This window comes from Danio aesculapii, chromosome 5 (assembly GCF_903798145.1).
Source record: "Danio aesculapii chromosome 5, fDanAes4.1, whole genome shotgun sequence".
NCBI classification, from domain to species: domain Eukaryota; kingdom Metazoa; phylum Chordata; class Actinopteri; order Cypriniformes; family Danionidae; genus Danio; species Danio aesculapii.
Window position 1 is genome coordinate 954,789 of NC_079439.1, and position 24,754 is coordinate 979,542.

Here is a 24,754-nt window from a genome sequence, read left to right on the forward strand (position 1 = left end):
GCGCTCAAAATCAGCCAGAACTACTTTAGCTGTGCCTTTACCTGACAATGACCAAACACTTTAGAGTGATCATCAGCCAATCAAAATCAAGCACTCAGCAGACCTGCGGATTAAAAACACTGGATTATCAAAACCAATAATTTTCACACACAAAAAATATTTTGTAAAAGTTTGCACAGGTAATCCACACAAAAATTCTGTTGTATGCACTCACCGGCCACTTTATCAGGTTGGACCGCCTTTTGCCTTCAGAACTGCCTTAATCCTTCATGTCAGAGATTCAACAAGCTACTGGAAATATTCCTCAGAGATTTTGCTCCATATTGACATGATAGCATCACACAGTTGCTGCAGATTTGTGGGCTGCACCAGGTGACGTTTCTCCAATCTTCTATTGTCCAGTTTTGGTGAGCCTGTGTGAATTGTAGCCTCAGTTTCCTGTTCTTAGCTGACAGGAGCGGCACCCGGTGTGGTCTTCTGCTGCTGTAGCCCATCCGCCTCAAGATTGGACGTGTTGTGCGTTCAGAGATGCTCTTCTGAATGGTTGTGCGTGAAAATCCCAGTAGATCAGCAGTTTCTGAAATACTCAGAGCAGCCCGTCTGGCACCAACAACCATGCCACGTTCAAAGTCCCTTAAATCCCCTTTCTTCCCCATTCTGATGCTCGCTTTGACCTGCAGCAGATCGTCTTGACCATGTCTACATGCCTAAATGCATTGAGCTGCTGCCATGTGATTGGCTGATTAGAAATTTGCACCAACGAGCAGTCGCACATGTGTACCTAATAAAGTGGCCGGTGAGTGTATATCATAGAGACATATTTTGATTTAAAATGTCAGTTTTGGGTGTATTTTACTGTGTTTAAAAGATCAGTATTCAGTGGATTAATTCAGCTGAACAGTAAACATCACTCAAGCATAAATTCTCAGCTTAATTCAGTGTTTCAGTAGTTGTTTGTTCAAGTTTACAAGCTATTTGAGAGCGCTTGTTTTTCTTTGTCAGTGTTTTACGGCTGACACTGAAGTTGTTTCATAATTGATGAACTTTACACAGTTATTGATCTGCATCATGACACTATGCTCTTGTTAGAGCTGATTTACTGTAGTATATACTACAGAAATGCTTGTGTTCATAATACAAATGCCAAACTGATCTGGAGAGTAATGAAAAAATGCTTATTTATCTGTTTATTACAAACCTATTGCGCAAAAATCCCTTGTATAAAGGGTTTAAACACAGTTGTGTGCCAGCAGTGTGTGAATATATTTTATTTAATCTTATTTGTTTTATTTCAGCTAGAATAAAAGCAGTTTTTAATAGTTTAAAAGCCATTTTAAGGTCAATATTATTAGCTCCTTCAGCAATATTAGTTTTGGATTGTCTCCAGAACAAACCACTGTTATACAATGACTTGCCTAATTACCCTAACTTTACCCTAATTACCCTAGTGAAGCCTTTAAATGTCACTTTAAGCTGTATAGAAGTGTCTTGAAGAATATCTAGTCTAATATTATTTACTGTCATCATGACAAAGAGAAAATAAATCAGTTACAAATTGGGGAAAGCATATTTAAGACAGCTAATAATTCAGTATATAAACACGGGCCACTGTGGAGTAATCAAGCATCTCCTGCAGCATCTAAAAAAGCAAAAATCCTAAATAAATAAATAAATAAACGCCGACGTCCATCACATCAGCAGGGGGGAGCAGATCCACAATCACACACCAGCACAGAGTGTTCGACGCCGCAGAGAAAATGGCTCAAACGGAGGGTTATTTCTTCATTCGCTTCACTTTAAAAGCTGTGAGATGTGAAGATGTGAGAATAAATAACAGCACAGCGACCGACTTTAATATCACAGTCTGCATCTGCTGAAGCTCCACATGCACTCAAGGCCCTTACAGTGTATTATTGTACAGTATAATAATGTGATATTGCCTAGAATACATGGGAAAGGGACTAACAATGAATACTAGCTTTTAGCAGGTATATGGGCACATTTACAGTCTTGAGGAATTCTGATTAATGTACACCGATGTGAAAATAACGAGCTAACTAAATATAACAAATAAACGATCACACCAAAAATAAATAGAATGCCACAAGTGACATGGTCGATGCCTTCTCCAAGTCCATGAAACACATGTGGACTGGTTGGGTGTACTCCCATAAAGCCTCCAGCACCCTGGTGAGGGTATAGAGCTGGTCCGGTGTATCATGGCCAGGACAAAATCTGCATTATTCCACCTGGAAATGGGGTTCAACCATTGGCCGGATCCTCCTCTTCTGTACTTAAGTACCTGAAAGTCCAGCCCTTCTCAAGAAGTTGAGTTCCAGAGCTCAAGCTCTGCATAAAGGTGAGCCCGACTATCTCTAGTCCAGGGGTATCAACCTTAGTTCCTGGAGAACCACAGCCCTACACAGTTTAAGTCCAGCCCTTTTAAGAGTTTCCTAAATTCTGTTCACTCCAATAATCAACGCATGAAGGAAAGAAGTCCATGCATCACAGGTCTGCTGAATGCTGGATTGGCTGATGAACATTAAGTGTTCAGTTAGTTTCCTATAGCTAAAGGTTGAAAACACACTTGCAGCCAATCAGCCTTAAGGAGGCGTGTCTCTTCACCAATTAAGCACAGATGTTCAAAAGGGGCGGGGCCTGTTAGGATATGGGTTTGTTTGTTTTTAGTGCTTCCAAGTATCACCATCATTTGGCAAAATTGACCTATAAATCACAGCTAAAACATATGGAGAGGTTTAAAACGTCTCTTTTTTACATTGTAAATTGTGGAATAACAACAAATAAGGTGCATTTTATTTGATATTTAAAAGGGGGCGGAGCCTGTTACGTTATGGGCGTGTTTGTTTTTGTGTTTTCAAGTAACATCATTTGGTAAAATTCACTTTAAATGATAACTAAAACTGGTATGGAGATACACTGTTTACTTTTTACATTGTGTTTTTTTACTTTTCACATTGCTTACTTTTTATTTTTTAGAATAACAACAAATAAGGTGCATTTCATTTGATCACACGTTACGCTTTATTGGTTTGAAAACATTATAGGAATGTTACATTTCAATCTTCTCTAAACATTCCAACAACTGAATTAATGAGACTGGAAGAATAATCACTCACAACTTTAAGAGAACATTTTCACAACGTTTAGCGAAGGTTTCCTTGGGGTTCAGCATCAAAAAATAATCATACGATCACATCTGTTCCTAAATCATGACATGGAAAGCACATTTTAAGCATATTATGGAGCAATAATAACAGAAAGAGTATAGTTTGCTTTATTAAATGCCTAAAAGGTCACGAAGTCCTTTGAAAGGTGCCATTTTTATTGAATGTTTGACGTAATCTCAACTGAAACATTAATTAGCTCCTCCCCTTTAAAAAAACAGCCAATAGCGTTGTCTTTTCTAACAGCTCAGCCAGTGACATTGGTTGAACTCAAGCGCATTAAATGAATAGCTAATGAGAAGAAGGGGGCGGGGCATGTCAGACACTAGAGAGCATCTAATTGGTCAGAAGATTTGGTGAGAAGCTGAAGTATGACGACAATAGCAGATAGCATATTTTGGGGGAAATAATAACAAAAAGAGTATAGATTGCTTAATTAAACGCCACTTTTTATTAAAGGTCTCAAAGTGCTTTGAAATGCGCATTTCTATTTGACGTAATCTCAACTGAAACACGAAGTGAGGGCGGGGCATACATTAGCCCCTCCCCTTTAAAAAAACAGCCAATAGCGTTGTCTTTTCTAACAGCTCAGCTAGTGACATTGGTTGAACTCAAGCGCATTAAATGAATAGCCAATGAGAAGAAGGGGCGGGGCATGTCAGACACTACAGAGCATCTAATTGGTCAGAAGATTTAGTGAGAAGCTGAAGTATGACGACAATAGCAGAAGAGCTTTAGATGTTTATATCAGGTTTATATCTTCTACATGTGAATTTTGGAGCACGCTAGATTATAGATATACTTAAAATGAACATATCGATACTAACATCTAAAAAAACGTCAATTTAATTTCACGACACCTTTAAAAACATTAAAGGAATGTTAATTTTCAACATTGTTCTTACTATTCCAAGACAAGTAGTGACGTTTAAGCCTTTATTTAGCTTCTGTGTTTTATTCTCTCTATTCTTCATCCATGCTAAACTGCTTTGACGATCGACAATGTAAAAAGTGCAATAGAATTAACGACAAATTATATATTTTCCATATATGGACACTTCAATGACATCGATTACATTATAATGATGTTTACAAGTTATAAAAGTTTAAAATTAAGGCGGCACGGTGGCTCAGTGGTAAGCACTGTCACCTCACAGCAAGAAGGTCGCTGGTTTGAGTCCCAGCTGGGTCAGTCGGCGTTTCTGTGTGGATGAGTGTGTGTGAGAATGTGAGAGTGTAAATGAGTGTTTCCCAGTACTGGGTTGCAGCTGGAAGGGCATCCGCTGTGTAAAACATATGCTGGAATAGTTGGCGGTTCATTCCGCTGTGGCGACCCCTGATAAATAAAGGGACTAAGCTGAAGGAGAATGACTGAATGAATGTTGCTAGTCTCGTAATGAGCTGTTCAGTGAGTACACTATAGGGATAAACCATAGTCATCATTGTGTTGTTACTGAAAGAGTTGTGTTCATAATGTTGAGGAAACCTTGTGTGAACATTGTGAGAACATTTCCTGTATGTGTGATTATAAGTGTGTATCGCTGATCCTCCAATCACACACACACACACCTGATCTGTGTTCATCAGACGTTGTGTTTGCTGAGGGCGGCTCCCTGCAGACGGTTGTGTTCCCTCAGCCTGAAACATACACAAGACACTCCGTCACACACACACAGAGACAAACACACTCAGCATGCACACTAACACACACATAGACCCTCACACACACACAAACACAAACAATGTTACACACACACACACACACACAAACCTAAAACACACACACACAGACACTCTCTCGGTCTTGCACAAACACACACTCTCTCTTTCACTCTCTCACACACAAACAAACACACATGCACACACAGACATGGACATTCTCTTACACAAACACACACAAACACTCTCTCACACACACTCTCACATACACACACACTAAAACAAACACTTTCACAAACCAACACACACACTTATGCAAAAATACACACAGGCAGTCAAACAAACACACTCTCTCTCTAAAACACACACATGCACGCACACAAACAAACTCAAACACACACACACTCAACCCCCCCCCCCCCAAAAAAAAAAACACACACACAGACACACACACAAACACACATGCATGCACACACTAAAACAAACAACCACATGTGCACACACAGACACTTTTACAAACACTAACGCAAAACACACACACACACCTGACACTCTCTCTTTCACACAAACACACACACTCTCTTTCTCTCATACACTCCCACACACACTCTAACACGTGTTAAAAACACACACACATAAGCGCGCACACACACACATACACACTCTAACACATGTGTTAAAAACACACACATACGCACACACATTTACATACACTCTCTCTCAGCAGTGTGTTACTGACCGGACAGCATTGATCTTGATGAAGCCCGAGGCGTCGCAGGGGTCGTAGTCACCCTGAACATCCATACTGTCAACAACACATGACAACAGATCAATAATCAATACACTAATCACATCATCAATACAGCGGAACACGAGCACAAACACAGCAGTAAAGAGGAGAACACAACTATAAACACACACACACACTCATATTACAACAGCAGAAACACAGGAGAACACAACTATGAACACACACACACACACACACACACACACACACACACACACACACACACACACACACTCTCATAATACAACAGCAGAGGGAAAGACTAAATTATGTGTAGGAACTGTGATATATATATAGTCTTAAAGTATTTATTTATTTATTTATTTTTAAATGTATTTGACTGATTTAATGCACCCTTAATGAAGTTTTGTTTATTTTGACATTTTAGATTTTATGTTTAGATATTAACACATATTTCATTTAAAAAATCTAAATATTGTCATATTTGGTAACACTCATACACCTAAATTAACATGTTTAGAATAATAATTGTGTGTACTCATATTGAGTAGGGGGCGGGGTTAATTTCAGCATGATGACATATTTCCAGCTAAAACTGAATATTGAGTAGGGGCGGGGTTAATTTTAGCATAATGACATATTTCCAGCTAAAACTGAATATTGAGTAGGGGGCGGGGTTAATTTTAGCATGATGACATTTCCAGCTAAAACTGAATATTGAGTAGGGGGCGGGGTTAATTTCAGCATGATGACATATTTCCAGCTAAAACTGAATATTGAGCAGGGGCGGGGTTAATTTTAGCATAATGACATATTTCCAGCTAAAACTGAATATTGAGTAGGGGGCGGGGTTAATTTTAGCATGATGACATTTCCAGCTAAAACTGAATATTGAGTAGGGGGCGGGGTTAATTTCAGCATGATGACATATTTCCAGCTAAAACTGAATATTGAGCAGGGGGCGGGGTTAATTTTAGCATGATGACGTATCCAGCTAAAACTGAATATTGAGTAGGGGGCGGGGTTAATCTTAGCATGATGACATGTATCCAGCTAAAACTGAATATTGAGTAGGGGGCGGGGTAAATTTCAGCATGATGACATATTTCCAGCTAATACTGAATATTGAGTAGGGGGCGGGGTTAATTTCAGCATGATGACATATTTTCACCTAAAACTGAATATTAAGTAGGGGGTGGGGTTTTATTTCAGTATGATGACATTTTTCCAGCTAAAACTGAATATTGAGTAGGGGGTGGGGTTTTATTTTAGTATGATGTATTTCCAGCTAAATGTGAATATTCAGTAGGGGCGGGGTTTTATTTCAGTATGATGATGTATTTCCAGCTGAAACTGAATATTGAGTAGGGGCGGGGTTTATTTCAGTATGATGACAGATCCAGCTAAAACTGAATATTAAGTAGGGGCGGGGTTTATTTCAGTAGGATGATGTATTTCAGGCTAAATCTGAATATTAAGTAGGGGCGGGGTTTTATTTAAGTATGATGATGAATTTCAGGCTAAATCTGAATATTGAGTAGGGGGCGGGGTAAATTTCAGCATGATGACATATTTCCAGCTAATACTGAATATTGAGTAGGGGGCGGGGTTAATTTCAGCATGATGACATATTTTCACCTAAAACTGAATATTAAGTAGGGGGTGGGTTTTATTTCAGTATGATGATGTATTTCCAGCTAAATCAGAATATTGAGTAGGGGCGGGGTTTATTTCAGTTTGATGACATATTTCTAACTGAAACTAAGTAAAGGGTGGGGTTTTATCTCAGTATGATGGTGTATTTCCAACTGAAACTGAATATTGAGTAGGGGGCGGGGTTTTAATTCAGTATGATGACATTTACGGCCGTAAAAAATATTGATTAGGGGGCGGAGTTTCATTTAGAATGATGATGTATTTCCAATTTAAACTAAATATTGAGTAGAGGGGGTAATTTTTTATTTCAGTATGAAGACATAATTGTAACTGAAATAAAATATTAAGTTAGAGGTGGGGTTTTATTTCCAACTGAAACTGAATATTGAGTAGGGGGCGGGGCTGATATTTTTACAGGATTAATTTGCACAGATTTATTTTTCACATTAAGACCAACAATGTTGGTTAGCAAAATAAACATTGTCAATTTAGATTTCCTCCAGGCTTTAATGTCTGTGTGTATCGGTGTAATCGCAGCAGGACAACACTGTGACATTTGTCTGAGATCAATGAAGAAAGAAACCGCTGTGTTAATAATAATGAAGATAACACAGGGTTACCTCATCACAAAGCAGCAAAATCATTATAAAAATGTGTTTAATGTAGAGAGCAATTCCAGCATGCATATTTCTATGTAAAATCCTCACATTTTCACAAAGCAAAGCTGTAGAACATCTAACAGAAATATGAAAGCAAATGTAAATCGTCATCTCGTGTACTGGAGTATTTCTGCTTTTCATTAACTCATTAAACATTATATTTGATGGCCTCCAGAATATTTATTGCAATATTTATTATGATCATATTATACATCAAAATAAAGGACTAAGCCTCTGCTTTTATACAGTTAAAGCTTTTTATTCTATCTTCATGTGTCCATGTTGTATAATCATGTGATTGTCAATAGCTTTTCTCAAAAATGCTAATTTTGTGTCGGCGCAATAGCCTAGTGGTTAGCGCGTTGACATATGGTGCAGTCGCTCGTCAGGGCGTCCTGAGTTCGAATCCCGGCAAGAGGACATTTCGCTACCCTACACCCCCCCCTCCTCTCTCCAACTATCTAATAAAGGCCAAAAATAAATCTTTTTTTTAAAAAAAGCTAATTTTGTGACAAAACAGAGGAAGTTTTTATTTTTTATTGTATAAAGATTAAATAAATGCTTTAAATTAAATCCTAAAAGAATGATAAGGTACAATGGGTAACAAGAGTCTCATTAGTAAACGTTAAAATCAACTTTAATGTCGGTGCCAATAGCCTAGTGGTATTGTGCGCCGACATATAGCGTCAACGTGCTCACGGCGACCAGAGTTCGATTCCCGGCTCGAGGTCCTTTGTCGATCCTTCCCCTCTCTCTGCTCCCAATGCTTTCCTGTCTGAGTTCTCTACTGTCCTATGCTAATAAAGGTGAAAACCCCTAAAAAATAATCAAAGTTAATGAAAAATGAATGTTATTAGTTATTCATGCTTATGACTTTCTTACTGTGTTGTTATTATTAGGTAATAACTAAGAAATGAACATCACCTAAGATTAATAAGTGCTTCTGTAGTTTTCATTACCCTTACTGGTAACACTTTCCCTGAAGGGTTGTTCATAAGACTGTCCTGAAATCATTATGTGAATGAGATTTTATGCATGCTTATGACAGGGTTCATACAGGCACAAACTAATAAAAATCAAGGACTTTTAAGCACTTTTTCCAAGCACCTATTTTTATTTTCAAGACTGACACGCAACGTATTGAACTTCTGAAATGTATTCTCAGCAACCCCTAAAAACATTGCATAGAAATGTATACAAATAAAAGCCATTAATAATAATAATATAATAATTAATTAATCATATAGTAATAATAATTAATAATATAATAAACCTGCACTAAATGTGCTTGTGAAACGTTTTTTACACTGCTAAAATAACACCAATTTTAGTAAATAATACTAATATTAAGTAAAATACTCTTTTAAAAAACTACTTACAGTACTAGTTAGTAAATTTTTATTATGGCCCTTAGGTGTTAACTTGTTTAAATGGTTTAATTGCTTAAATCCCAAAGCTACATGTGTAGGAATTTGCACTAACAAAGTGTGATCGATTTTTCCTTTCAGGACAATTAATCTTTTTCAATAGCACTGGCAAAACTACCACATACTCTATAAGACCAGAGAGACACTTTTGTCCATTTGTAAACTATGTTTTCAAGCTTTGAAAGGTTTAAATAAAGTATATATGATGAAAAGATTTAAATATTTTACACTATTTACCTTATTTTCTCACTCTTGTCTTCACAATAAGGCTAATTTGTTTCTTAAATAGCTGTACATGATCTTAAACTGAAATAGTTTTACAAAAAAGACAAGAACACTGTCACTAATGAAATAATAACACAAATGACTTGAAATATGACAACACTACATTTCTCAAAGCAGTTTTTTAAGAGCCTTATTGTTTATTTTGATAAAGGTAACAACAGATTGCTTTCACCTGTAACGCTTTAAGACAGATTAGAATACAGCTATAATGTATAAATCACACAAACACCTCAACAGAAACATTTCCAGCAGAATTCTTCTGTCGTATAGAAAGAAAAAAGGTCCACCTTTGCTATAAGTAAGTTTCACTTCACGATCAGCCAAACGAGAAGTTCACTAGCATTGTCATCGGTCATGCATCAAACCAATTATAAATACTTGATCGTTTTTGACTAAATTTAGTCAAGAAGCGAAGATATATAATGTCTAATGTTACTTTAAAAGCGAAGAGATCGCGATTGCATACAGTCTGAGAGCACACACGTGATGATGAGAGGACTTGCAGTTCATTTGAAAAAGCCTATTTAAGAGCTCGCCTTTCATTTTTTGCATTAAACTCACAAAAGTTCACAAACATTGTTATTTTTCTGGCGTGAAAACTGCATATAAATACTCCTTGATAATTTCAAAACAAGTCAATTTTCCAGGTATTCCAGGACTTGAATTTCTAAAAGCCAAATTCAAGCACTCTAAGCACCTTGTGCGAACCCTGTTATGACAGCTGTTATTAAGTGTCATTCACTCAGTTATGTCCTTTCAAATGCAAAGATGACATTGGTTGTCATGACATCTTGACAAATACATCACAACCTGTTTCTGTCTTTGACATGACAACTTGACATTATCAAGATAACAGAGCGTGTCATAAATCTCTCATAAACATGATTGTCATAAAGCCATTATAAATAGGTCATGAATTTTATAGCAGCGTCATCTATATATATGGTTTGTAAACTGAAGGGCGGGGGGTGCATGAACTGAAGAGCGGGGGTGGTGGGGTGGATGGAGGGATGGGGTTAGGGGTTATGGTGGATCGCAAACTGAAGACTGGGGTCCCTGCTCAGTACTACCAAGGTCACCAAGCTGTACCAAAAAGCTGAGGACCGGCGGGTTGAAATGCCGGGAGTTTTCTGGAAGACAGAACAAAACAGGACATGGGTCTGAAATATGGGAGACTTCCTGGGAAAAATGGAAGTGTTGGCAGGTATGGTTCTGAATGAAACGTCTACTTTACTACATCCAATCAGCTCGCAGTATAAATAATAAGCCACGCCCACTGTTTTCTCATTTAGTATTCTGTTTCTCTAGAGCTGCATCACAATACGAAAAAATACAGTTGCAGCTTCCGGTTTATGTTTGTTGTGAATATCCGCCCTCTAGTGGCCAAAATGACACACTGTGCCCTTAAACTCCAGCCTGTGAGATCAGCCCAGTGCAAGTCTCCAGTTTAGAGTGATTAGAGGCTGATAATGATCCTCTGTCATCATGTGGCCTCGAGCTACAGCACAGGATTTGACCTCTCGACCGAACACTTCCACACTTAAGCGCAACCAAACGCCTGATTCCCCTGAACGCTAGCAGAGGGCATTAGCGGCGCTTAGCATCTGGACTGATCTGAGAACAGCTGATCCGCCCTCAGGACACACAGGGGTCAGAGGTCAGACACTGCACACATGACATCATCACTGTCATATACACACACACACACATAGACACACACAAAAACATATGGACACGCAAACACACTCATAGACGCACACACACCTGACCAGCTCCTCGTTGTACAGTGATTTGGGAGACTCTCGGCCCAAGATGTACACCTGCCCCTTGTAGACGGAGAGCTGGACTCGTCCCTCCACGTGTTTCTGAGATCTCTCCACACACTCGCGCACAAACTCACACTCGGGGCTGAACCAGAAGCCTGACAGAAACACAACACCTCTGCGTTAATAACACACCAGCACTACACACTGCATCACAGTCCTTTAAGAGCTTAATATTATGCCTGATGTATCTTAACAGTGTATGAGTGATGTGTGTGTGTGTTCTGCGGTGCACAGGTGTGTGGAGCAGCCGTCTCTCTGTGGGACTTCACTGAAGCTCTTGATTTTCTCAGTCTGTAATGTTGTAATGAGTTTAATCTGCAGTGTGTCCCGCTGCTTAGGGACCCGGCCCTCACACACTCACACACACCTTAATTATAGGACCACCGAAATCAGATGCTAATGGGACAAATCCTATTATCACCCCAGAGAGAGAAAGAGAGAGAGAGAGAGAGAGAGAGAGAGAGAGAGAGAGAGAGAGAGAGAGAGAGAGAGAAAGAGAGAGACCTGTTGATGTTTACAACACACATTACCACCTGAGAGTGAGACAAACACACGCACTATACAGACAATAAGATGGACAAAAGTACAAGCAGACAGAATACCAGACGACAGACAGAATCACAGACGACAGACAGACAGACAGAAAAAATACAGAAGAACAGACAGACAGACACACAAAAGAACAGACAAAACAAACAGACAGACAGACAGAGAGAAAAACAGACAACAGATAGACACAACAGACAGAAAACACAGACAAAAACAAAGACAAACATAAGAACAGACAGACAGACAGAAGAACAGACAACAGACAAAACGACAGAACAGACAGAAAACCAGATACAGACATAAAAAAGACAACAAAAAATGAACACAGACAGGAAGAAGGACAGACAGACAAAAAGACAGAAGGACGAAAAGACAACAGACAGAAAAACCAGACAGACAGATGGCAGGCAGACAATAAAGACAGAAGAATGGACAGACAAACAGAAAACCAGACGACTGACAGACAGACAGACAGAACAGACAGGCTGAAGGACAGACAAACAGACAGACAAAATAGACGCAGACAGAAAGAAGAAGAGACAGAAGAGCATGAAACAGACAGAACAGCACACAGAAAAACAGAAGGACAGACAGAAGAACAGACAACAGACAGAAAAAACATTTAGAAGAACTGGCAGACAGACAGAAAAAAACAGACAAGAGCAGAAAACAGACAGACAGAAAAACAGACAACAAACAGAATAACAGACAGACAGACAGAAAAACAGACAGAACACAGACAGACAGATGAACAGAAAACAGACAGCAGAAAGAACAGATGACAGACAAAACAACAGACAGACAACAGACAGACAGACAACAACAGACAGAAGAACAGTCAACAGAAAGAAACAGAGAGAAAAGCAGAAGGACAGACACAAAAAACCCCAGAAAAGACAGACAGAACAACAGACAGAAAGAATAACATACAACAGACAGAAAAACAGACAGACAGAAGGACAGACAGACAGACAGACAGACAACAACAGACAGAAGAACAGTCAACAGAAAGAAACAGAGAAAAAAACCCAGAAAAGACAGACAGAAAAACAGACAGAAAGAATAACATACAACAGACAGACAGAAGAACAGACAAAAGACAGAAGAACAACAGACAGAGAGAATAACAGACAACAGACAGAAAGAACAGACAGAAGAACAGAAACCAGACAGAAGAATAGAAAAGAGACAGAAGAACAGACAGACAGAGAGAACAAACAACAGACAGACAGAAAAAACAGACAACAGACAGAGAACAACAGACAGAACACAGAATCGACAGAGAGAAGAAAAAACAACCGATAAAGAGAAGAACAGAGAAAACACAGAAGAATAGACAATAGATGGAACAACAGACAGAGAAGAACAGACAACAGACAGAAGAACAGACAACAAACAGAGAGAAGAACAGACAACAGACAGAGAGAAGAACAGACAACAGACAGAGAGAAGAACAGACAACAGACAGAGAAAAGAACAGACAACATAGAGAGAAGAACAGACAACAGACAGAACAACAGACAACAACGAGAACAACAGACAACGGACAGACAGAAAAATAGACAGAGAAGAACAGACAACAGACAGAGAGAAGAACAGACAACAGACAGAGAGAAGAACAGACAACATAGAACAGACAACAAAGAGAACAATAGACAACAAAGAGAACAACATACAACAGAGGGAAGAACAGACAGCAGACAGAATGAAGAACAGACAACAGACCGAACAACACACATCAGAAAGAGAAGACAACAGACAGAGAGAACAACAGACAACAGACAGAACAGACAACAGAGAGTAGAACAGACAACAGACAGAACAACAGACAACAGAGGGAAGAACAGACAACAGACAGAACAACAGAGAGAAGAACAGACAACAGAGAGAAAGAAGAACAGACAGAACTGTTTTATCCTCCTTACACTGGCTGCCTGTTAAGTTTCGTATTGAATTTAAAATATTGCTTCTTACATATAAAGCTTTAAATAATCTAGCTCCTGTTTATCTAACCAATCTTCTGTCTCGCTACAATCCAACTCGCTCTTTAAGGTCTCAAAACTCAGGGCTTCTGGTAGTACCTAGAATAGCAAAGTCGAGTAAAGGAGGTCGAGCCTTCTCATTTATAGCTCCTAAACTCTGGAATAGCCTTCCTGATAACGTCCGAGGCTCAGACACACTCTCCCAATTCAACACTAGATTAAAGACCTATCTGTTCAGTAAAGCATACACTTAGTGCACCACTTAGGGGGCTTCCACACAGGTTATGCATCTTGCTGATATACACTGTGAACATCAGCTACGCTAATTATTTTCTTTATTCTCCATTTCCACCTGGGGATACTCTTCCCGAGGCCCTCAGACTATGCAGAGTCACTGATTCGATCCAAGACCAACGACGAGATGAACCAAGGTTTCCATATCCTGGACTTGGCTGAATCCTGAGCAGCTACTGTGATGGTCATGGAAGAGTGGAGAACATGAGACTGATTACTGTGACGCTCCAGAGACAGACGAGTCTTCGCTGAGGCCAGCTTCCAGCCTCCGCCACTGAGACTGCAGCTCTGCACAAGACGTTTGGCCAGCGGAGAAATTAAAATGGTCGTGCCCAGCTGAGCCTGGCTTCTCTCAAGGTTTTTTTTCTTCACTTCCGCCATTAGTGAAGTTTTTTTTCCCTCTCCGCTGTCGCCACTGGCTTGCATGGTTCAGGATCTGTAGAGCTGCGCATCGTTGGATTTGCTCTTCAGTGTTTGGACTCTCAGTAGTGATTATTAAACCACACTGATCTGAGCTAAACTGAACTGAACTTAAACACTACAAACTGAACTACACTGTTCCTATTTACTATGACCTTTTATGTGAAGCTGCTTTGACACAATCTACATTGTAAAAGCGCTATACAAATAAAGGGGAATTGAATTGAACAACAGACAACAAAGAGAACAACTGACAACAGAGAAAAGAACAGACAACAGAGAGAAGAACAGACAACAGAAGAACAGACAACAGACAGAACAACAAACAACAGACAGAGAGAACAGACAACAGACAGAGAAGAACAGACAACAGACAGAGACAACAGACAGAGAACCACAGACAACAGACAGAACAACAGACAACAAAGAGAACAACAGACAACAGAGAGAAGACCAGACAACAGACAGAGAGAATAACAGACAACAGACAAAACAACAGAAAACAGAGAGAAGAACAGACAACAGACAGAGAGAAGAACAGACAACAGACAGAACAACAGACAACAGACAGAGAGAACAGACAACAGACAGAGAGAAGAACAGACAACAGACAAAACAACAGACAACAGACAGAGAGAACAGATAACAGACAGAGAAAAGAACAGACAACAGACAGAATAACAGACAACAAACAGAGAGAAGAACAGAGAACAGACAGAGAGAACAACAAACAACAGACAGAGAACAGCAGACAGAGAGAAGAACAGACAACAGACAGAGAGAAGAACAGACAACAGACAGAACAACAGAGAGAGAGAAGAACAGACAACAGAGAGAACAACAGACAACAGACAGAAGAACAAACAGATAAAATAGACATAAAACAGACAGACAGAGAAACAGAAGAACAGACAGACAGTAAAAAAACATACAGACAGAAGAACAGACAGGTAGATAATCCCTGTACTGTATCCACATAAGCTGTGAGCGTGTGTTGTGTTATGTTTTGTGTGTTGTTGTGTGTTGTACCATTATAGATGAGCTCTGAGAACTTGATGCCAAGGCTCTGCTTGATCTTGCGCACCTCCCGGTCCATAGTGAAGGCCTCGATGTCCAGATGAGCCTGAAGGAGAATCGTTCCTCCAGGAGTCTCGTAGATTCCTCAAAAACACAGCAGCACATACACGATCAGCACTACATAGGCTTCATCAACCTGCTTTATGGACATTTTAGAATAATCACAGCAAAAATAACACTTAACAGCAGAGGCAAGATTATAAAAAGCGCACCTGCATAACTGAGTAGCATACACTTTATATTCAATGAGAATGAATGTGGACAAGCTATGATGGAACACATTTACTAAATAAACGTCTCGTGAGAGTGATGAATCCAATTATGATATGGGGAGGGTTTGGAGGTCATGATGGACAGAGGCCAGTGGGCAGATTTGGCCAGGATGCCAGGGTTAAACCCCTACTCTTTTACCAATGACATCCTGACATTTTTAACGACCACAGAGAGTCAGGACCTCGGTTTAACATCTCATCCGAAAGATCACTGACAGTATAGAGTCCTTGTCACTATACTGGGGCATTAGGACCCACACAGAACGAAGGTTGAGCGCCCCCTGCTGGTCTCACTAACACCCCTTCCGGCAGCAACCTAGCTTTCCCATGTGGTCTCTCATCCAGGTACTGACCAGGCTCAGCCCTGCTTAGCTTCAGTGGCCGACCTTGTGAGAGTAGCAAAGAGCTAGCTGCCGGCATGCTAAATATCTGGAGCTGTCGGCGATTCAACATCATGTCGTGTGAAATGAGTTCTGAGTGAAAATAACATCAGCGATCACCTACAGTCAATGAGAGAGCAGCATTCACTAGTGTGGGTATCTGAAGGCCAGCGGGAGGTTGAGGAGGAGTTAAAAGGACTTTCTTTCGGTCTATTTGGATCCAAGAAATAGAGCAAAAACTAGTGTAAATTTGTCAGGAGCACCCGTGTCTGCTTGACATGTCATCTGAGGAACACCACAACCGGGTCCAAAATGAAAAAAGTTGAAGAGAAATTGCTAATTCCCTTCAAAACCCAGGAGAGCAAAATAAGTAGGCTACATTTTCCACCGCACTAAAGGCTTCGACAAAAAGATTCAGTAGTTAATAACAAAAGATATACTATGTGACCTCGCGCTGTTTCGATGTCACTCCTCGTGTGTGTTTGGTTGTGAGACGCAGTTTGTGTACCGAGACAAAGTTGTCGAAGATTCTTCCTATTGTAAAGTCGCAAAGTGTGTAACCCTAACAGACGTTAGCATTTTTTAGTGTGTCGTTAGCATTTTATTAGCATTTTTAGCATATTGTTAACATTTTTAGCGTGTTTTCAACATTTTATTAGCATTTTTAACGTGTTTTTAGCATTCTGTTAGCATTTTTAGCATGTTTTTAACATTTGGTTACTGGTTTTAGCGTGTTTTTAGCATTTTGTTAGCATTTTAACGTGTTTTTAGCATTTAGTTAGCATTTTTAACGTGTTTTTACCATTTCGTTAGCATTTTTAGCATGTTTTTAGCATTTTGTTAGCATTTAAGCATGTTTTTAGCATTTTGTTAGCATTTTTAGCGTGTTTTTAGCATTTCGTTAGCATTTTTAGCGTGTTTTTACCATTTTGTTAGCATTTTTAGCGTGTTTTTACTATTTTGTTAGCATTTTTAACATGTTTTTAGCATTTGGTTAACATGCCGGTGATCCAAAGCAGCGACTGAATGCTAGCACAGACAGTCATGCAGAGTGAAAACATCTGTGACTTATAAAATCCTGCAGTCTGAACTTGGCATGATCAGCAGAGATAATGATGATCAAAATGTGTGTGATGGGAAACTCCGAACTCTAAAAACAATGCCGAAACATTACTTGTTAATTTAGAATAATAAAGCAATGACTGAGAGAAGACAGAAATCTGAATGTAAACACAAAACCTGGTGACACTGTGACTCAGTGGTTAGCACTGTGGCCTCACAGCAAGAAGGTCACTGGTTCGAGACCCTAGTTCGAGTTTCTGTGTAGAGTTTGCATGTTCTCCTCGTGTTGGTGTGGGTTTCCTCTGGGTGCTCCGGTTTCCCCCACAGTCCAAACTCATGCGCTATAGGGGAATTGATCAACTAAAATGACCATAGTGAATGAGTGTGTGTGAATGAGCGTGCATGGGTGTTTCCCAGTACTGGGTTGCAGCTAGTACTGTTAAACATATTCTGGAATAGTTAGTGGTTCATTCCACTGTGGATGAATAAAGGGACTAAGCCAAAAGAAAATGAATGAAACTTTTAAACTCTGAATTAAAATCAAGAAGAATCTACTCATAAACAATATGAATGCGTCTGTGAGGGTCTTTGCGCCATTAATGTTGGTTTGCACATAAGGTTGCACATAAATCTAATCTGCCTATATTTAGATGGAAACACAGCTACTGACAGCTACTCCAGATATGAAGCACTTCCAGCATTTTCCGAGCAGATTTCCTGGTGAAACGTTGCCTGTCAGCAGGTGCTGATGAGCACACTGGAAGCTGGTCAGATTCACTCTAGTCTGTAATTTACAGCGCCGGTCTGACACACAGAAAAATCAAGCCTTCAGTCGCCTGTCTGAGGGGTCACAGACCAGATGATGAAGGACAGGAGAGGTCCTGCGTACACTGATCACTCACACACACGCCTGTCCATCAGGCCACAGATTCACCCCCACACAAACACACACACACACACCACAATGCACAGTAAAGCAGGGTTTACTCCAGTCATGCAAAGATGAATTGTCTTGTATTGCTAGATTTAATTTACCACTGTACATCAGTAATTATGTTCACATCGATCTGCACACTTCTGATTATTAATAGCAGCCTGTACATATAGTCATCAATTGTAAATCTATGCTCATACAATCTGTATATACTGTAATGTTGATAGTACATCCATCTGTAAATATCACCATAGTTTTTCTATAACTGCACTTTATACCTGTATCCTGCACTTGCTGCTATTGCACTGCTGGTTAGACCTAAACTGCATCTCGTTGCCTTGTACTTATACATGTGTAATGACAATAAAGTTGAATCTAATCTACTTTACTTAAAAAAATATACAGGCTTGAAGCATTTGAATGATAGTGTGTGTTATAAGGCTTTATTCACAAACTTTATTCAAATAATCCTGGTTATATTTGAACTCAATCACATAAACCGTGTCTAATCATTACATTATACTGATCTCTGAAGCATAACGTGACTTTAAAGACTGAAGTAATGATGCTGAAATACAGATTTACAGCACAGTAATATTCATATACTGTTATTTTATATAGCAAAACAATAACAGAATTCATTTTGTTGTATTTGGGATCTCATGAAGTTGCATTAAAACATGAAAAATATGTTTATTTTTAATAAATAATAAAATATATTTTTAGAATAAATCAAATTAAGGGATCAATTAACATAACTAATTTGTATACATATATATGTGCAACTTATACATATATAGGCCACTTTATTAGGTACACCTGTCCAACTGCTCATTAACGCAAACTTTAATCAGCCAATCACATGTCAGCATCTCAATGCATTTAGGCATGTAGACATGTGCTGTGTCCCAATTCGCTCATACTAAGCCATAAAAGTATGTACTTTTTTGCGAAGGAAAAATGTATACGTTTGTGTATACGTACGTGTGTTTACGTGTGTAACAGAAGACTATGCAAGCTTTGGGACATACTACTTCCTCCTTAGCAGATCGTTGTGTTGCTTAGTTATGAGCCCTGTCCATCATCCACATTTCTGTCATATATAACTTCCTACCTTATTAGAAGACAGCCGGATAATCTGCCATTCACGAGTCTGTCATGCAGAGAAATCTGCTCAGGTCTTTCTGCATTCAGATGTTAATGTCCAAACACGTCTTATTACAAGTTCAGTATTGTTGTTGTAGATGAAATATAACATGGAAAACAGCATTTAAATGTTTTCTAGTGGGCTAGATATTAATTAACAGTCATACAAACATCTTTACCAAAGCCTCTCTACCTGATGGTTGGTCTCGCGCATCCATCATGTTTGTAGTTTATTTACACTTTATCAGAATGGGCAAGAAAGGGGATTTAAGGGACTTTGAACATGGCATGGTTGTTGGTGCCAGACGGGCTGCTCTGAGTATTTCAGAAACTGCTGATCTACTGGGATTTTCACGCACAACCATCTCTAGGGTTTACAGAGAATGGTCCGACAAGAGGAAATATCCAGTGAGCGGCAGTTCTGTGGGCGCAAATGCCTTGTTGATGCCAGAGGTCAGAGGAGAATGGCCAGACTGGTTCCAGCTGATAGAAAGGCAACAGTAACTCAAATAAGCACTCGTTACAACCGAGGTCTGCAGAAGAGCATCTCTGAACACACAACACGTCCAACCTTGAGGCGGATGGGCTACAGCAGCAGAAGACCACACCGGGTGCCACTCCTGTCAGCTAAGAACAGGAAACTGAGGCTACAATTCACACAGGCTCACCAGAACTGGACAATAGAAGATTGGAGAAACGTTGCCTGGTCTGATGAGTCTCCATTTCTGCTGCCACATTCGGATGCTCGGATCAGAATTTGGCCTCAATAACACGAAAGCATGGATGCTGGTGGTGGTGTAATGGTGTGGGGGATATTTTCTCTGCACACTTTGGGTCCATTAGTACCAATTGAGCATGGTGTCAACACCACAGCCTACCTGAGTATTGTTGCTGACCATGTCCATCCCTTTATGAGCACAGTGTCTCCATCTTCTGATGGCTACTTCCAGCAGGATAACGCACCATGTCATAAAGCACCAATCATCTCAGACTGGTTTCTTGAACATGACAATGAGTTCACTGTACTCAAATGGCCTCCAGAGTCACCAGATCTCAATCCAATAGAGCACCTTTGGGATATGGTGGAACGGGAGATTGGCATCATGGATGTGCAGCTGACAAATCTGCAGCAACTGCGTGATGCTATCATGTCAATATGGAGCAAAATCTCTGAGGAATATTTCCAGTACCTTTTTAAGGGGGGATTAAGGCAGTTCTGAAGGCAAAAGGGGGTCCAACCCGGAACTAGTGAGGTGTACCTAATAAAGTGGCCGGTAAGTGTATATATGTCTCCAGTCCAAACACATGCGCTATAGAGGAATTGATGAACTAAATTGGCCGTAGTGTGTAAGTGTGTGTGAGTGAACAAGTGTGCATGGGTGTTTCCCAGTACTGGGTTACAGCTGAAAGGGCATCCACTGGGTAAAACATAAGCTGGAATAGTTGGCGGTTCATTCCACTGTAGTGACCCTTGATTATTAAAGGGACTAAACCAAAGGAAAATGAATGAATATACACTTACATATTAAAAGTGTATCGAATCAATCAGTGTATGTGATTTACTAGACTCTTCAAAACGCTGGGTCAAATATGGTCAGTTGGGTTAAAAAGTATAATATACATTTAATTTAAAAATGAACTCTATGTTGACTGCATGTGGCGCTACTTTTTAAATTCAAATAAAATTATGCTTTTTAACCCAGCTGTCCACATTTCAAAACAACCCAGCATTTTAGAGTTCCACCCAGCATAGAAGTCCTAAATTGAGTCCTGAGCAGCAGAAGAGCCTGATTAAAGCGGTCATTCATTCATTCATTCATTCATGAACCCAAAGTTGGGTCTTCCGAGAGCGTGTGTGTGTGTGTGTTCGTGTGTGTGTGTGTTTGTAAAAGTATTCCCATTTGTCCCCTGCAGGCACAGAAACAAGAATCTCCCAAAACAGCAATTAGCAGATGAGGCTTTCCTAGAGTCCTGCACGAGGCTGGAATCTAAGCCGTGCGGAGTGTGTGTGTGTGTGTGTGTGTGTGTGTGTGTGTGTGTGTGTGTGGGATTCACAGAAGAATCTGATAACAACACTGCCAGAGTTACAGATGCACAGATTACAGAGCGGATTAAACACACACACACACACACTGAAGAGAGGAAAATTGGCTGGAGGCAATGGTGCTAACACAAACACACCTATGAACACACACAAACACACACATACATACACACTCACAAACTTACACACACAAACCTATAAACATACACATAGCTATAAACTCACACAAACAACACACACACCTACAAACATTTATATATACACACATATACATTTATACACACACACACACACACACACACACACACAAACCTGCATATACACAGATACATACATACATACACACTAACATATAAACATTTACACAGTGTGTGCTTGCCTAAGTGTGTGTGTGTGTTTTGTGTATGTGTTGGTTTGTATTATTGTGTGTATGAGAGTTTTGTTTTGTTTGCGTGAGTTTCGTGTGTGTTGAGTGTGTGTATACGTGTATGTGTTCTGTTTGTGTGTGTGAGTTTAGTGTGTTTATGTAATGCTGTTCAATTTTTTTGGCACATACCTGTATGTGAGTGCATGTTTATTATATATATATATATATATATATATATATATATATATATATATATATGGGCGCGCGCACTTATGTGTGTGTGTGTGTGTGTGTGTGTGTGACAGTGAGCATCCTTCTGCTGGACGCTTCATAAACACTGGCTGTCAGTGCTGTTCCTGAACACACACACACACACACACACACTGACTCTGATGGTCTGTGAACCGGAGCATTTACGTATTTTCCAATTCCCAGCTGCCACTCGCAGCGGCGGGACGAGGAGCATCAGCCAATCAGAGCACAGGGAGGAGGGCCGGCCTGTCAGACGGGGCCCGGGGCCACACAGAAAACATCACTTATACATCACACACACTGACAGCTGATTCAGGACCAGTGCCAACACACAGGAGAAGTGATCAAAACGGGACACACTGCCAACGTGACTGCATCTATGGGCATGTGTGTGTGACATCTGAAGACAAACTGAAATATCACATGGGCCTCAGTATTCAGAGGCTGTTTCTCAACAGCGCAGAGAACGGACTTGTGTTCTTGTGGAGAGCGGACTTGCCAAGTTACCTCGGAAGAACGAACTCGGGAGACCGTGAGAACAGAGAGTGCGTCCTGTGAGAAATGAGATGAGGCGTTCTTCCTGATGGTCACATGAGCGTCAGCAAAAGATGGTCAGCAAATCAACACCCTTAATGTGTTTATAGGTTTTGAAGATGTTCATGTAGATGTTTACATTCACCTTAATGTTTACATTCTCATTTAAAGGAACTTCTGAGACAAATAAGTTATATCTCTGAACTTTAATAGTAAATCTATATTAAATACTTTGTCTTCCAACTCCTTTTTTTAGTCGCAATGACTTCTGGGACATCTCGAGTGAGTTTTGCGTTCAAGTCTGCATCTACACATCCTCGATATCAATAACACATCCAGGAGGTTTCATGTGGTCTTGAGAACTGAACTTTGGCAGCTGATGATGACGTTACATGAGAACATGAGGACACAAGATCCCTGAGGAAAGCATATTGAAAAACAGACAGAGCCTTTCCTGTGACACTCCTATATTTAACTCAGGTGCTGTCCATCATGGTTCTACACCTTCATCTGAGTCCAGCTGTGTTTGATTATACTGATGGACTTGATCAGGAAAGCCACACACCTGTCTATATAAGAGCTTACAGCTCACAGTGCATGTCAGAGCAGATGACAATCATGAGGTCAAAGGAACTGCCTGAAGAGCTCAGAGACAGAAGTGTGGCAAGGCACAGATCTGGACAAGTGCACAGAAACATTTCTGCTGCACTGAAGATTCCTCAGAGCACAGCGGCCTCCATAATCCTTAAATGAAGATGTTTGGGATGACCGGAACCCAAACTGAGCTATCAGGAGAGAAGAGCCTTGGTGAGAGAGGTAAAGAAGAACCCAAAGATCACTGTGGCTGAGCTCCAGTCAGGAGATGGCAGAAAGTTGGAGAACGTCAACCATCACTGCAGCCCTCCACCAGTCAGGCCTTTATGGAAGAGTGAGTTTGCTGAAAAACACCTGAAGGACTCCAAGATGGTGAGAAATAAGACTCTCTGGTCTGATGAGACCAAGACAGAACTGTTGTTGTGGAGAACACCAGGCACTGCTCATCACCTGTCCAATACAGTCCCAACAGTGAAGCATGGTGGGGGCTGCATCATGCTATAGGGGTGTTTCTCAGCTGGAGGGACAAGACGACTGGTTGTATTCCAGGGAAAGATGAATGCGGCCAAGTACAGGGATATCCTGGACCAAAACCTTGCGTGCTCAGGATCTCAGACTGGGGTGAAGGTTTACCTTCTAACAAGACAATGACCCTAAACACACAGATAAAATAACGACGGAGTGGCTTCACAACAACTTCATGACTGGCCCAGCCAGAGCCCTGACTTAAACCCAATTGAGCATCTCTGGAGAGACCTAAAAATGGCTGTCCACCAAGATTTACCATCCAATCTGACAGAATGGAGAGGATCTGCAAAGAGGAATGGCAGAGGATCCCCAAATCCAGCGGTGACACAAACTTGTTGCATCTTTCCCAGAAAGACTCACGGCTGTATTAGATCGACAGGGGGCTTCTGCTAAACACTGAGTAAAGGCTCTGAATACTGAGTCCCATGTGATATTTCAGTATTTATTTTGTAATAAATCTGCAGAAACGTCAACAGTGCTGTGTTTGTCAGTATGGGCTGCTGTGTGGACATTAATGAACTGGCTGCAACATAACAATGAGTAAAACATTTAAAGGGTCTGAGAATACTTTCCGTACGCACTGTATACACATATAGTTCATTACTTACTTACTGCTCCCCTTAGTAATTCATTAAGTATCTAATAATGACATTAATTGCAATCTAAAGCCTTTTTAAAACTGCAATAATCAGAGAAGCGTGAGCATTCTTACCTCTGGACTTCATTCCGATGAAGCGGTTCTCCACGATATCGATCCTCCCCACACCATGCTTTCCTCTGTGTAACGAGAGATCAGGTTATTGATTAATAAATAAATGCAGAGATATTCACCAGTGAAGCCCACAGTAGACAACGCCATTATCAGATCTTC

The 24,754-nt window shown here is 40.2% G+C and overlaps 1 protein-coding gene across 1 annotated transcript in view; it reads right to left on the reverse strand.

The window, feature by feature from the left end:
* Positions 1-3,018: 3,018 nt before the first annotated feature.
* The window catches only part of ass1 (argininosuccinate synthase 1), a 62,966-nt gene continuing 41,230 nt past the window's right edge, over positions 3,019-24,754 (reverse strand). Inside the window, exons 11-15 of the mRNA XM_056457190.1 lie at positions 24,596-24,660; positions 15,723-15,854; positions 11,387-11,543; positions 5,584-5,649; positions 3,019-4,823 (exon numbers count right to left, since the gene is read on the reverse strand). Of these exons, the coding sequence (XP_056313165.1) occupies positions 4,769-4,823; positions 5,584-5,649; positions 11,387-11,543; positions 15,723-15,854; positions 24,596-24,660 (475 nt within the window). The 3' untranslated portion in view covers positions 3,019-4,768. The remainder of the gene's footprint in view (positions 4,824-5,583; positions 5,650-11,386; positions 11,544-15,722; positions 15,855-24,595; positions 24,661-24,754) is intronic.